General features: G+C 37.8%; 1 protein-coding gene across 4 annotated transcripts in view; it reads right to left on the reverse strand.

The window, feature by feature from the left end:
* Window positions 1-14,696, reverse strand: part of LOC127419119 (regulator of G-protein signaling 20-like) — a 69,938-nt gene that overhangs the window by 6,974 nt on the left and 48,268 nt on the right. For 2 of the 4 annotated variants that reach the window (XM_051660260.1, XM_051660261.1), the window contains 3 exons: window positions 8,791-8,930; window positions 7,835-7,918; window positions 5,938-6,172 (listed from right to left, as the gene is read on the reverse strand). In XM_051660260.1, coding sequence (XP_051516220.1) covers window positions 5,938-6,172; window positions 7,835-7,918; window positions 8,791-8,930 — 459 coding nt within the window. The remainder of the gene's footprint in view (window positions 1-5,937; window positions 6,173-7,834; window positions 7,919-8,790; window positions 8,931-14,696) is intronic. The other 2 variants (XM_051660258.1, XM_051660257.1) reach the window with 2 other exon arrangements.

Raw genomic sequence — 14,696 nt, forward strand, 5'->3', positions numbered from 1 at the left:
TTACTAACTTTTTCTGTGTAAAGTTATAACCAATTTAACAACTTCGTTGTCATGATGATGTAATGTCAACAAACCCTAAAACCCAAAACTACTGTAAAAATGATGATTTACACAACTTTACAGCTCAAATAATACAAGAGTTTTAACAGAAGAATTAATGTAAAATTATAAGCTCCACATTTCGGCCTTTAAACCCTCCAAAAATTGGCCCCATTCACTTCCATTGTAAGTGCCTTACTGTAGCCTTTGTTTTTGCTTTTTTTTTTTTAAAGAAAAGGGACGAGCTGAAATACATTTTTGTGGTAATCATTATTATGCCACAAATGCTGTTGATTGAACTTAATTTGTATTAAACCCGGAATATTCCTTTAACCCTCCTATTGCGTTCGGGTAATTTTTGACGAGGGAGAGGTAGTGTAAATAATCATTTTTAAATACCACATAGTTTTTAGTATGAGAACTAAACTTTGTGAATTTGTCAAAACTATCAAAATAAAAATATTTTTTTTTTAAATAAAATTGTTTAAGAGATATAAACGCTTAAAACTAATTGTTACATCGATTGTGTTCACGGGCATCAAATGTAGCTTTACACATTATATTATGAAGATTTTGTACATAATTTAATTTAATTTTTCTTATAAACACTTCACTTACATTTAGCCTCTCAGGAATATGTTGGTTTCATAAATTTTGACCACAAAGTAGTATTGAGTAGTTATGAGTAACTGGAAAATCATTCAAATTACTAGTAATTATCAAATAAGGTGACCATATACATTTGACATTATATTATAGTCAAATACAATTTCAAATAAATATTGATAAAAATGTGTCTTAACATGTAGCATACTGGTTCGGCTGTAGTTAGTGTATATTTTGAAATATCAAAGATTTCTCAATTTTATTATAATATATATATATATATATCACTTAACATTTATTTATCATTTTACATGTATGAACAGTTAAGAAGTAATTAATGACTTACAAAATGGTTTTAGATGAAAACCATTGGGTTATGAATGATTTATAAGCTTAAATTCTACCGGGTCAAAATTGACCCGCTAATGCAAATGGTATATGCAGATTCTGAACGCAATAGGAGGGTAAAAAGGTAAATGCACTTAAACATTCAGTGAAAATGGTCTTCTTGTGTTTATTAATGTAAAGAGTGATTTATGTCTATTTTTTAATGTAAATGCAGCCTAATATACCAGCCGCTGTTTAAGTATGTAGTTAATATTAATCAAACAATAACAAGAAAACCAAAAAACTACCCACTGGAATTGGAATCGGTGCCCATAGTTCGTTAGACAAATCATTAGACAGTTCATGGACACTGACCTCTCTGGTTTACTTTCTTCCAAGACTTATTTTACAGATTCTTTTTGAAAACATTCTCTTAAGGGTGTAAGAGTACTGTGAGCTGAAAGGGGCAGAGCAACACAAATCAAATGGTGGGTTGACAGTGGGGCCCATCCATCTAAACCTTACTCATTCACTCCCTCTCTCACTCTCCAGCCTATTTATAGAATTGCTTTACAGTAGGAAGGCCAACAGGGATCAATTTATAGTTTCCTGTTGTCAACCTTTGTTCCTTTATTTAATCCTAGAAACTGAGGCAATTTGAAGATGTGAATTCTGTGGACACACAGATCCAAAATATGCATTCAACACGCCTGCACATAAAGAGAACAGACAAACAGAAGCACACGCACTGACAGGAGACGAAAGCAGGATAAACTGCCACATTTGCTGTTACACTCTCTGTGACACATGTAAACAAGGCCTGTGCGAGTGTCTCTGGGAAAGGAGCCTTGAAAAACTTTATGTGTCATAACTAAAATCAATGACCAACAATCCTATTAGTAGAATCCAATGCCCAAAGTACTAAACATCAGAAATATTCACGAGTCTTTCATCTGAAGTCTGAGTCAAGTCTGGACTCTTTAACACTGGAGTCCGAGTCAAGTCTCGAGTCATTCGTCACGAGTCAGAGTCGAGTCTCAAGTCACTAAATGTTACATCTTTTACATTTTATTTATTTTTAAATATTTTTTATTTTCTACTTAAAAATGTATGATCTTTGAAAAATCTGGGATACTAATAGGATTCTACCTGAACTTGTAAAATTTTGTTTTATTTATTTCATTTTATTTTATGATTTCACAGACTTAATTAACTTATCCTGTACTGTTTTGCCACAGTTTTTCTCACGGTCAGTTCAACAAGGCTCTGAACGCGCACACAAGCAATGCAATATGAAATATTTGCTATGTAATGCGATATCATTAGGTATAATTTTGACAAAAACTTGCCAGCTTTTTTAAGTCCATAAAAAACTGTATGCATGCTGATTGCAAGACGCTAAAATATGGGACAAATCTCTCTCGCGTGCACACACACACACACACACACACACACACAGAGAGAGAGTGAGAGAGGCAGCATATATACAACGAAAACATTGATAAAATGAAGGGCTAGGTTTAAATTGATCTCTGGTTGGCGATCATAATGAGCCTTGTAGCTACACTGCCCAATGTTTGCGACAGTACATATTAATTAGCTTTTTGTGTTAAAGGTGCTCTAAGTGATTTTTGTTTCATGGAAAAGCATGTAAAAATGTTCCTACACCCTTAAAGATATTAATGAAATAACTGTCTTGAGATATCTCACCGGTCTCTGTGACAGCTGTAGACTTTGTATACAGCAAACAAAAATGTGTCCGTGGACATTGACACTTTTCACCTGTCAATCATTTTGCTCGTTCTCATTTGAAGTGGATCAATGAGGCTATGATTCATAACGTTTGTCAGTTGAGGGTGCTATTGTGCCACTGTTGAATTTGATAGCCACAGGAAAAAAATTGCTGCTCTTTTGCTCAGTTTTGGTCTCAAAACTTCAGGTTAAAAGACTCCAGTCATTTTTTATAAATTCATGAGTCTTTTATGTTGAGTCGAGTCTGAGGTTATTTTAGGTCAAGTCTGGAGTCGAGTCTGAAGTCTATTAAAATGCGACTCGAGCCCGAGTCTCTAACTCGAGTCCCCGTCTCTGCTACACATCACACAACACCATACTGAAGTGTGAAGGTTTACTTGTAATCACAGACCTGCATATCCCTTGGAATCTGCATTCCACAAAGGAGAGAGAGGACAAAGGGAGATCAAGACACCCTCAAAATGTTCCCCTTCCAGGAAAGGCCACCAATCTGTCCATTCCAATTACAATCTGAGGTTTATAACACGTGCTAACATAACCCCACATTAAACACACACAACTTCACATTGGCCCTCTTAGCAGCCTGAAAAAAAAACAAATGGAATAAATTATATATAGAAAGCCAGCAAAGGACATGTCTGTGATTGGTTACAATGCTCAACCACTGCAAAACAAACAAAAAAACAAAAAAACACATAAATAAAACATTTTGACGCAACAGGACTAGACCTAAATGGAAAGCTGTAATTGACACTTATTTGTAGCTGCTGTAATTGTAATCTTTGTAATCTCTTAAAGCCATTGGTCATTGCCACTCTTGTTGCCAGAAATCGCCAACTCTCAAAATGAATGACTTCAATTGTTATTGCTGCAATGTGTGAATGAGTGAACATCCCTTCACAGCTTTTTCTTGTTATGTATTTGTGTCTATGCAATGTGTATTAGGACAACTCCATTTCCTCAGCTGTCTCACCACAGACACAGAGCCTGTCACCTCTGTGGTCTGAACACTGACACTATGCAGTAACCACATGCAATGTCAAGCAATAAAGCTCTTTCATGTAAATCTGAGTATATGTCTTAACCCGTGACCGCAAAGAACGACTAGACATCCTGTTGAGGGCTCTGTTTATTTTCTGTGATGTCACATTGAGAAGATCTGCCCACAGTGAAATCTCATGCTTCAAAAGAACTTTAAATATGTTCTTATTGGCTGCGACTGTTGCATCACGCAGCATTTTTATTTTCAGTGTGGACAGACAAACAACTTGGAAACTTGTTGCTTCTCGGCTTTTTAGAGTGTAGCCTATGTTGCATATGTACATCTGCAATACATGCTCCTCTTTGGATGTTAGAATTACACTGAGCAAATGTTTTAGCAACACTTATGATTTAGATTGCATGCAGATCTGCTCTTTTTAAGATGCTTATGAGATGTTTGTACATACAGTGCATCCGGAAAGTATTCACAGCACTTCACTTTTTCCACATTTTGTTATGTTACAGCCTTATTCCAAAATGGATTAAATTTCCTCAAAATTCTACAAACAATACCCCATAATGACAATTTGAAAGAAGTTTGTTTGAAATCTCTGCAAATTTATTACAAATAAAAAAACGAAAAAAATCACATGTACATAAGTATTCACAGCCTTTGCTCAATACTTTGTTGAAGCACCTTTGGCACCAATTACAGCCTCAAGTCTTTTTGAGTATGATGCTACAAGCTTGGCACACCTATTTTTGGGCAGTTTCTCCCATTCTTCTTTGCAGGACATCCCCACAGCATGATGCTGCCCCCACCGTGCTTCACTGTAGGGATGGTATTGGCCAGGTGATGAGCGGTGCCTGGTTTCCTCTAGACATGATGCTTGCCATTCAGGCCAAAGAGTTCAATCTTTGTTTCTCATGGTCTGAGAGTCCTTCAGGTGCCTTTTGGCAAACTCCAGGTGGGCTGTCATGTGCCTTTTATTGAGGAGTGGCTTCCGTCTGGCCACTCTACCATACAGGCCTGATTGGTGGACCGCTTCAGAGATGGTTGTTCTTCTGGAAAGTTCTCCCTCTCCACAGAGAAATGCTGGAGCTCTGTCAGAGTGACCATCGGGTTCTTGGTCACCTCCCTAACTAAGGTCCTTCTCCCCCGATCGCTCAGTTTGGCCAGGCGGCCAGCTCTAGGAAGAGTCCTGGTGATTCCAAACTTCTTCCATTTACGGATGATGGAGGCCACTGTGCTCATTGGGACCTTCAATGCTGCAGAAATTTTTCTGTACCCTTCCCCAGATCTGTGCCTCGATACAATCCTGTCTCGGAGGTCTACAGACAATTCCTTGGACTTCATGGCTTGGTTTGTGCTCTGACATGCACTGTTAACTGTGGGACCTTATAAAGACAGGTGTGTGCCTTTCCAAATCATGTTCAATCAGCTGAATTTACCACAGGTGGACTCCAATCAAGTTGTAGAAACATCTCAAGGATGATCAGTGGAAACAGGATGCACCTGAGCTCAATTTTGAGTGTCACGGCAAAGGCTGTGAATACTTATGTACATGTGATTTTTTTTTTTCATTTTTTTTTTTTTTATAAATTTGCAAAGATTTCAAACAAACTTCTTTCACGTTGTCATTATGGGGTATTTTTTGTAGAATTTTGAGGAAAATAATGAATTTAATCCATTTTGGAATAAGGCTGTAACATAACAAAATGTGGAAAAAGTGAAGCACTGTGAATACTTTCCGGATGCACTGTAAATATGACGTCTAAAATCAGGGTTTTAACCATTTTTAAACAATTAACTTCCATGACCTTTCCAGTTATTTGTGATTACTGGATACAGATTTTTTTTTTTTTTTTATACACATCGATTCACTAATGAATCAACAATGAATAAAACGATGTTTGAACCATTTTAACTATTAATTGACTTAAAAGATTGATTTGCTCACAAATCAGACATTGGCATGCTTTACGAGTATAATACTCTACCCAAAAGCAATATATAGCTGATGAGTAAAACTATAGAAATGTCCATGCTTTTTCAATGACTTTCCAGGCCAGGAAATACCAATTTAAATTTCCCTGATGTTTCTATGTGACATTTCCACCTCATGTGTGTGCTTACATGAAGAAAGCCATGAAGATTATAATAAATCACTGTGCTACCTAACATTGTCACTCCTTGTGCTGATATGAGCTGGGGTTTGTGTGTGTGTCTACCTCTTTGGGTGAGAGGATGGAAATATAGTCTTCGTAAATCACACGTGATTTCTCCTCGATGGCACTCTTGTTGATCTCCATCTTCAGGTCCTCGCAGGCCAACCAGAAGAGCATGTTCTCCTCACTGTACTCCGTCCGAAGGAACTCGCGGAACTTGTTCCTCCCTGCCGGGTTCTTCATCAGCTTATCAAAAGATTGCGCCCACTGTTTAATCTCCTCCACCGTCGGTTTGGTGCTGAAAGAGAGAGACAGAGAGATGTACCCACATTAGGCAACTTCTAACCAATATACTGTATACACAAGATCCAGAATCACTAAACATAATCCCATGCCATAAGTAACGGACACTATAGAATCATACAGCCGATCATTATCACAAAAGCAAGTTACTCAATGTTATCTTCTTGCTTGTTAAACTGTATAAAAGCAATATTACACTTGCAATTGTGTTGCTGTATTGAATATCAGTACAGCTGTTATTACCTACTGCATTCGAACAGACTCTATGAATTATCCTGCTTTTTACATGGTTACATACCATATAAATATATAAATGGACATGAAACACTGATTTGGGAAAGAAACCAAGGAGCAATATGAAACAATAGCACAGAAACTAGCACAGATACATAGGAAATTAGTGATAGACCGATTAGTCTATGCCGATGGTTGCTTTTTGGAACTATCGGTCATTAGCAAAAATGTGTGCGATAGATTTTATTTATTCATCTGTGACCGGCGGTAAAGGATTCTACAGTTAGAACGGCTTGGTTCTACAGTATAACAGTGGCCTCTAGAAGTGAAATGAATACATGTGGGGATTTGCTGTATCAAAATATTTCATCATTGGCAATATTCATCAGTTATTTTAGTAGATAATCAAGTGTTCTAAACTGAAGCGAAAGCATGCCAACAAGAATGTGACTACATGAAAAAATGCCCCATTGGCACATACAGTTGTGCTCAAAAGTTTGCATACTCTAGCAGAAATTGTGAAATTTTGACATTGATTTTGAAAATATGACTGATCATGCAAAAAAACTTTTGGAATTTATTTAAGGATAGTGATCATAGGAAGCCATTTATTATCACAGAGTTGTTTGGCTCCTTTTTAAATCATAATGATAACAGAAATCACCCAAATCCATCCATGACCCTAAGCACAAGGCCAAGTTGACCCTCCAGTGGTTAAAGCAGAAAAAGGTGAAGGTTCTGGAGCGGCCATCACAGTCTCCTGACCTTAATATCATCGAGCCGCTCTGGGGTGATCTCAAACGTGCGGTTCATTCAAGACGACCAAAGACTTTACATGACCTGGAGGCATTTTGCCAAGACGAATGGGCAGCTATACCACCTGCAAGAATTTGGGGCCTCATAGACAACTATTACAAAAGACTGCACGCTGTCATTGATGCTAAAGGGGGCAATACACAGTATTAAGAACTAAGGGTATGCAGACTTTTGAACAGGGGTCATTTCATTTTTTTCATTGCTGCCATGTTTTGTTTTATGATTGTGCCATTCTGTTATAACCTACAGTTGAATATGAATCCCATAAGAAATAAAATAAATGTGTTTTGCCTGCTCACTCATGTTTTCTTTAAATATGGTACATATATTACCAATTCTCCAAGGGTATGCAAACTTTTGAGCACAACTGTACATAGCCGTCTCCAAGTTCATATCTGGTGAATAATAATAAACCTTATTCCTTGTTAAACCTCATCTGGTGAATATGTAAGCTTTAGAAAGTATTTAATTTGGTAAATACTTAAATATAGTACATTGTAACAGAGCCCTGTCTCCGTCATTTAAAAATGTGTGTTTCGGACTTGTTTATAGTTAAAAGTCCTAAGTATGCACCAAATTTTGTGACTGAGCGTGTGTGTGTTCTTACCAAGTTTCACATGGAAAGGGCTCTAGCTTAGTCTCCAGGGCTTTCCTCCGCCCGCGCTTTGCATCTTCACTCCTAACAGTGAGACTAGAAGGTGGTAAAACGGCATTGAGAAATAACAGCAGTGCCTGAACAAAACAACACAACCTAGATACATACTACAATCTCACACACATCACGCAAGACCCTACTACTTCAAGTTCAGGTGAATTAAAAAAATTAAGCTTGACTAAGTTTTCAAATTTAATTTTGAGTATCAAATTAAATGTGTCCAAGATGTTCCTCATAAAATTAAGTGGGAGAAATAAAAATAAAGTGGAGCTAAAGACACATAGCATTTGGAACTACAATGGCGGTCATCGTCAGCTACTATTTTACCTGGTAACCAGTTATAAATGTATAACTTCCAAACCCCTGACAAAAATTTAGTATTTATCAGTGCTGGTTAAATTGAGCTGTACTCAATACTTCCGACTTATCATGTGGTTCTATTCAGAAGAGCTGTGATACTAGAGCCTGTTGCAGAGTTACTCTTGTTTCAGAAGATCCTTGTACCTGGCTCTTATGAAGCACTCTCATTAAGAGTTCGTCAGAGTTTGGACCTTAACAGTCATTGTAAATCATTTACAGCAGGTGTGCTTAAAGAATGTGTGTCAGTGAGGGAGTTTGTGTGTGAAAGATGTGTGGGAGTGTGAATATGGCTCCCATTTTCTCCAGGGTCTTTGGTGAAATGAGATCAATCTTAACCACATTTACTCTCCTTACTCAGTAGAATTTCACTTACACACACAAATGCAGAAACAAGACTGCAGAATTGAGACAATGAATATTTAGATGATTATTTCTTTTTTTAATTCTCTTGTGTGGAGGAGCAGATGTGAATAGAAATGACCACTAGCAGAGGTGGTGAGTGGACTGTACCATGTGGAAACAGACAAACAGGTGAGTGCGAGTCGTACCATGAGCAGCTACAGCAGCAGCACCAGCAGAAGCAGCAGGTATTGGGTTTCTGTGTGGGGGAGGAATGCTGTGCACGGCCGGGGGACGTCTCGCTCCCCGCCATCGGAGACTCGCGGTCTGCCGGGACAGGGCCTGTGTACTGATACACACCCAGTAAGTACACAAGCCCAATGCACACACACTTACAGAAACATACACCTATGATAAACACTGTTACAGAGTCATGCTTTACACAGGAAATCCACCAATTCGGAAGACATGTGGTCATAATCTCTCCATCTAAACAACCCCACTTGGCCATAATCCTCTCTAACAGAAGGACAAATATTTGCCTTTCCACATTCAATCAAATTCACCCTAATACCACCCTGTAAAGGGGACAAGGCTCAACCTGGGGCCGAAAGTGACCAATCAGGATGAAGACTAGAGAATATTAGTTAGCATGTGACCTGATCCCTCCAATCAGAAGTCTAGATGTTTGTGCAAGGGGCAGGTTAAAGATGCAGGGAACAGAGGATAGAGTACCAGGAAACAAGACATTGTGATACATCATGCAATATGGGAGTAGTACAATTTCTCTCACGACACACACACACAAACATACATACACATATGTTGGTGCGGCTATCCTTATGAGGACTCTGCATAGACATAATGATTTTTATACTGTACGAACTATAGATTCTATCCCCTAACCTTAACCCTACCCCTATCCCTAAACCTAACCCTCACAAAAAATTACCAGTTTGAAACTGTTACAAAAAAACTGTAATTACCAGTTTGTAACCTAGAAATAAATTCTTCGTAAACCACCCAAACCGCACACACACAGAAGTGCCTTTGAAAACAACATAAGGCCTAATAGTAAAAGTAAAATCCCCGGACGCGTAACAGTAATGTGAATTGGGGAGCAATATCAAGTGTCCGGAAAATAATGTAGGTTAACAATGCAAAAAAATAAATTAAATAAAAAATAAATAAATAATAATAATGGTCTTAAATACATGCTTCATTTTCTTTGTGCAAAGTATAACATTTTTTTGTATTGATTTGGGGTTAAATACGACCAGGACATTTTCCATTCAGGTTTTGTGAGAATCACCCAAGTGCACTACTGTAAACATGAGAAAGTAGTCCAAATTATTTTTTGCTGTAATTAACAGATGTTGTCTATTACACTTAACTTGTATTGAACCCACAGCATTCCTTTAAAGTGAAATAGAGAAAGTGATGATGTGTTCAAACTCCCCTCCCCCACATGACCTTCTCAATTCTGAGGTTATTTTTAATTTGCTAAAAGGCTTAAGCCATAATTCTTTTCCAATTACATTTGGACCAGCTGTCCTAAATAGAGAGACCCTGTCTCACTGTATAGAGAACATCACTAATACCATCACAACAGAGCCAAAAACATACTATGAAAGTGTGTATGTTTGTGTGTGCATTGAAGAAGGGAAAGAGATCCCCACAGCATTAAAACACAACACTTCTGTTTTGTTTAATGATAAGTTCAGAGAGTAGTGTCATATTCAAACAAATAGAGAGCATTTAAGAAAGCAAACTTTTATATATACTGTACACACACAACACATCCACAGCCTCTGGCAAAACCAACAACAAACCCCTGAGTGTCTCTAGACAGGAACAAGCTCCAGCCTGCATGGGAGGAAAGGCTGTTTGCTGTGATGAGGAAACACGAGTTCAAACATCATGGGGAAGTCTCCATGAGGGCAAGGAGGAAGTTACTTTTCACACCCAAAATGCCAGCACAATGTGGCAGACTGTCTTTTGAGTCTGTCTTTATGGAAGAAGCTGGAAGTATAAAATCTTATGAGGAGATGTCTGCATGCCTTTTATGGAAAAAGTGAAGTTTCTAATAGGCCAAGGCGAGTATTCTAAAGGGGATATGGACAGAGATCTAAACGGATTCCAGGAAAAGTGTGGCCTAAAAGAGACTTTGAGGGTTCTATTTTAGTACTGACTGCGTCTAATTAAACTAGATTGTGGGTGGCTAGTAAATAAGATGCAGGTTGTTGTGCTGGAACACCATGTACAAAAGTTTCTGAATTATTCAGAAATATGCCTTTGGCTATTTCTACAATGGTATTCAGAAACCAAAAACGTTTGCGTGATGCATCGACATTGATGTGTCAGTACGAAGTCCAAAACCACAGTCAGATCAGTTGTTTGGGAGTCCAATAAGAGCCAAAAATAAATAAATAAATGTGTTTTCCTTTCTAATTTTTCTGAATTTCATGTTTTATATTTTAATTGAAATTTGCCATCTAAATGGTGTCTAGTCAAATGAATTCATAAAGCTTTAATAAAAAACACATAATTTTCAACAAAACCTTGCAGATATTTTTGATCAGATGCAGTGCTACACAGAGCTTCACAGAATAAATAAACAATAATAAGAATAATAATTATAATAGTAATGATGGTAATGATAATAATAGTAAATACAGCTGCAAGTGGCGATTGTCAGGGACCAAGCACATATGGCGAGATGTCCAAAATAATCATATTTGACAGAAAAGTTCCTGTGGATGCCATGGACACAGCTATTTTGGTGTGACATTTCAAATGCTTTGAGCACAGTTGCAAAATAAGGATTTTTTGAAGTTACAGCGCTACCTTGCATCAAAATTAAATGAAACTTGGCATGTTATCTCAGAACGTTCTCTTGTCTATTTGTACAGAGTTTTGTTAAGTTTGAAAATTGTGCTCACAAGATACAGGCTAATTAGTCATTTTAGGCCACTCCCCAAAACATATTTGTTTATATCTTCAAAACATTTTGACATATCAGAATTCTTTTAACAGCTTTTGTCAGGAGGGTCTGTAGATGACGTATACCAAATTTTGTGCCAAACAGCCAAAAGGAGTTCGAAAAAGTAGGTTTTTCAAAAAATTCCAAATAGTGCAAATGTTTAATAGACTGAAATTAAATTGGAGATATACTGTACAGATTTAGCTGTTTCGGAAGGAAATTGGTACTTTAATTCAACAAAGTGGCATTCAACTGATCACAAAGTATAGTCAGGACATTACTGATGTAAAAAACAGCACCATCACTATTTGAAAAAAGTCATGTTTGATCAAATCTAGACAGTCCCCATTTCCAGCAGCCATCACTCCTACACCTTATCCTTGAGTAATCATGCTAAATTGCTAATTTGGTACTAGAAAATCACTTGCCATTATATCAAGCACAGTTGAAAGCTGTTTGGTTCGTTAAATTAAGCTTAACATTGTCTTTGTGTTGGTTTTTGAGTTGTCACAGTATGCAATAGACTGGCATCCCTTAAGGTCAATATTAGGTCAAAAATGGCAAAAAAAGAAACAGCTTTCTCTAGAAACTCATCAGTCAATCATTGTTTTGAGGAATGAAGGCTATACAATGCTTGAAACTGCCCAAAAACTGAAGATTTCACACAAAGATGTACACTAGTTTTCAAAGACAAAGGACAACTGGCTCTAACAAGGACAGAAAGAGATGTGGAAGGCCAGATGTACAACTAAACAAGAAGATAGGTACATCAGAGTCTCTAGTTTGAGAAATAGACGCCTCACATGTCCTCAGCTGACAGCTTCATTGAATTCTACCTACTCAACAACAGTTTCATGTACAACAGTAAAGAGAAGACTCAGGGGTGCAGGCATTATGGGAAGAATTGTAAAGAAAAAGCCAGTTTTGAAACAGAAAAACAAAAAGAAAATGTTAGAGTGGGCAAAGAAACAGACATTGGACAACAGATAATTGGAAAAGAGTGTCATGGATCTTAAACCCATTGAGCTTTTGTGGGATCAGCTAGACTGTAAGGTGCGTGAGAAGTGCCCGAAAAGACAGTCACATCTATGGCAAGTGCTACAGGAAGTGTGGGGTGAAATGTCACCTGAGTATCTGGACAAACTGACAGATAGAATGCCAAGGATCTGCAAAGCTGTCACTAACTATGTTTCCATCCAAGGATTTTTTGCGAAAAAAGCTTTTGCACATCAAAATAAAGCTGATGGAAACGCAAATTATCACTAAAATTTCACAAGTGTCGACATAATATTTTTCCATTTAACTCTAGCACATAAACTCTATGTCAATACTTCAAATGTCACACAAAGATGTTTTTTTTTTTTTTTTTTTTTTATTTGGCATGCCCAATTCCCAATGTGCTTTTAAGTCCTAGTGGTGGCATAGTGATTAACCTCAATCTGGGTGGTGGAGGACAAATCCCAGCTGCCTCCGCATCTGAGGCCATCAACCCACGCATCTTATCACATGGCTTGTTGAGCACATTGCCACGGAGACATAGCGCGTGTGGAGGCTTCACGCCATCCACCGCAGCATCCACGCTCAACTCACCATGCGCCCCACTGAGAACAAACCACATTATAGCGACCACGAGGAGGTTACCCCATGTGACTCTACCCTCCCTAGCAACCAGGCCAATTTGGTTGCTTAGGAGACCTAGCTGGAGTCACTCAGCACGCCCTGGGATTTGAACTAGCGAACTCCAGTGGTGGTAGCCAGCGTCTTTACCACTGAGCTACCCATAACGCGAAAAGTGGATGGAAACTAGGCTATAGCTGCATGTGGAGGATCTTTTGATGAGAACTCTTTGAAGTAGTTTAAGAAGTCCTGAAATTTTTTTTTCAAATTGTAATAGTACTTTTTCACGTTATTAATGTCCTGACTATATATTGTGATCAGTTGAATGCCACTTTGATGAATAAAAGTACCAATTTCTTTCCATAAGAGCAAAATCTGTACATTATTCCAAACACGCCATTGTATGTTTTATAGGGCTTGACTCAAAAAATCAGAGGAAATAATTTTGATTCTAGCCCTCACGGTTGCAGAGATATGAGCCAAAACGTAAAGGTGCTTATTATAGTGCCACCTAGAGTTGGATGGGTGTGCGTGTATGCGCCTGAGTAGGGGTCAGGATTTGGAATCATCCTGCCAAGTTTGGTGTCTCTAGGACTTTTGACAGGGATCTTACAGTCTCCTCAGTGGGTTGTACTGTTGTTTAAAGTGTTTTCGATCAATATGCGGACAAAACATAACAAAACCAAAAATAACATCTTTCAAAAATAAGTAGACAAGAAACTCCACAAAGCACAAGCTGTGAATATTACATGTGATCTAAGACCTTTATATGGCTTCATTCAGCACATGCAGTTGAAGAGACTGTAAGTCTATAATGTATTATACTGATATGTTTTTTTTTTTTACATAAACGGACTGCTTGTAAACCAATTCGCCCAATTCTTCTTTTAGAAAGAATGGCAGCTACTCCACACATTCCACAAGTATATTGTGAAGTAAAGACTGTGCATGTTTGGTTTTTGTATTGTTTCTGTGAGAATATCAGAAATCAGCATAATAAATAGTAGTAAAAAACTAATATGACAATCCAGCAAAGAAATAATACTGTAAAGAATAAATCTTGTCATATTACTTGAACAAAACAGGTTTTAAATAGGGATGGCACCGATCCGATACCTGGATCGGTATTGGGTCCGATACCTGACGTTTTTACCCAGATCAGGTATCGGTCCGACGAGCCTGATCCAAATTGGATACCGCATGTTGGTCATTGAAATTACTGTCAAGCTCAAATAATGACATAAATAACCTTCAAATCACCATTAAAGTAGTCCATATAACTCGTGCATTTTATTCATGCTCTTACAGTCATCCAAAATCTTTGTGAATTGCAAAAGCTGTGTTTAATAATAAATATAGGGTCAGCATACACAGCCAAGTAGTCTCTGGCACCACGCTTAACTGAAAGAGCGACGCTCTGCCGACACACACACATAAACATGCACAGAGGCTTGGTATGCGCTGCTCAGCGCAATATGTGTTCGCTCCACACAAACTCCATCTCAGATGTAGATG

This window comes from Myxocyprinus asiaticus, chromosome 28 (assembly GCF_019703515.2).
Source record: "Myxocyprinus asiaticus isolate MX2 ecotype Aquarium Trade chromosome 28, UBuf_Myxa_2, whole genome shotgun sequence".
In the NCBI taxonomy this organism is placed as follows: domain Eukaryota; kingdom Metazoa; phylum Chordata; class Actinopteri; order Cypriniformes; family Catostomidae; genus Myxocyprinus; species Myxocyprinus asiaticus.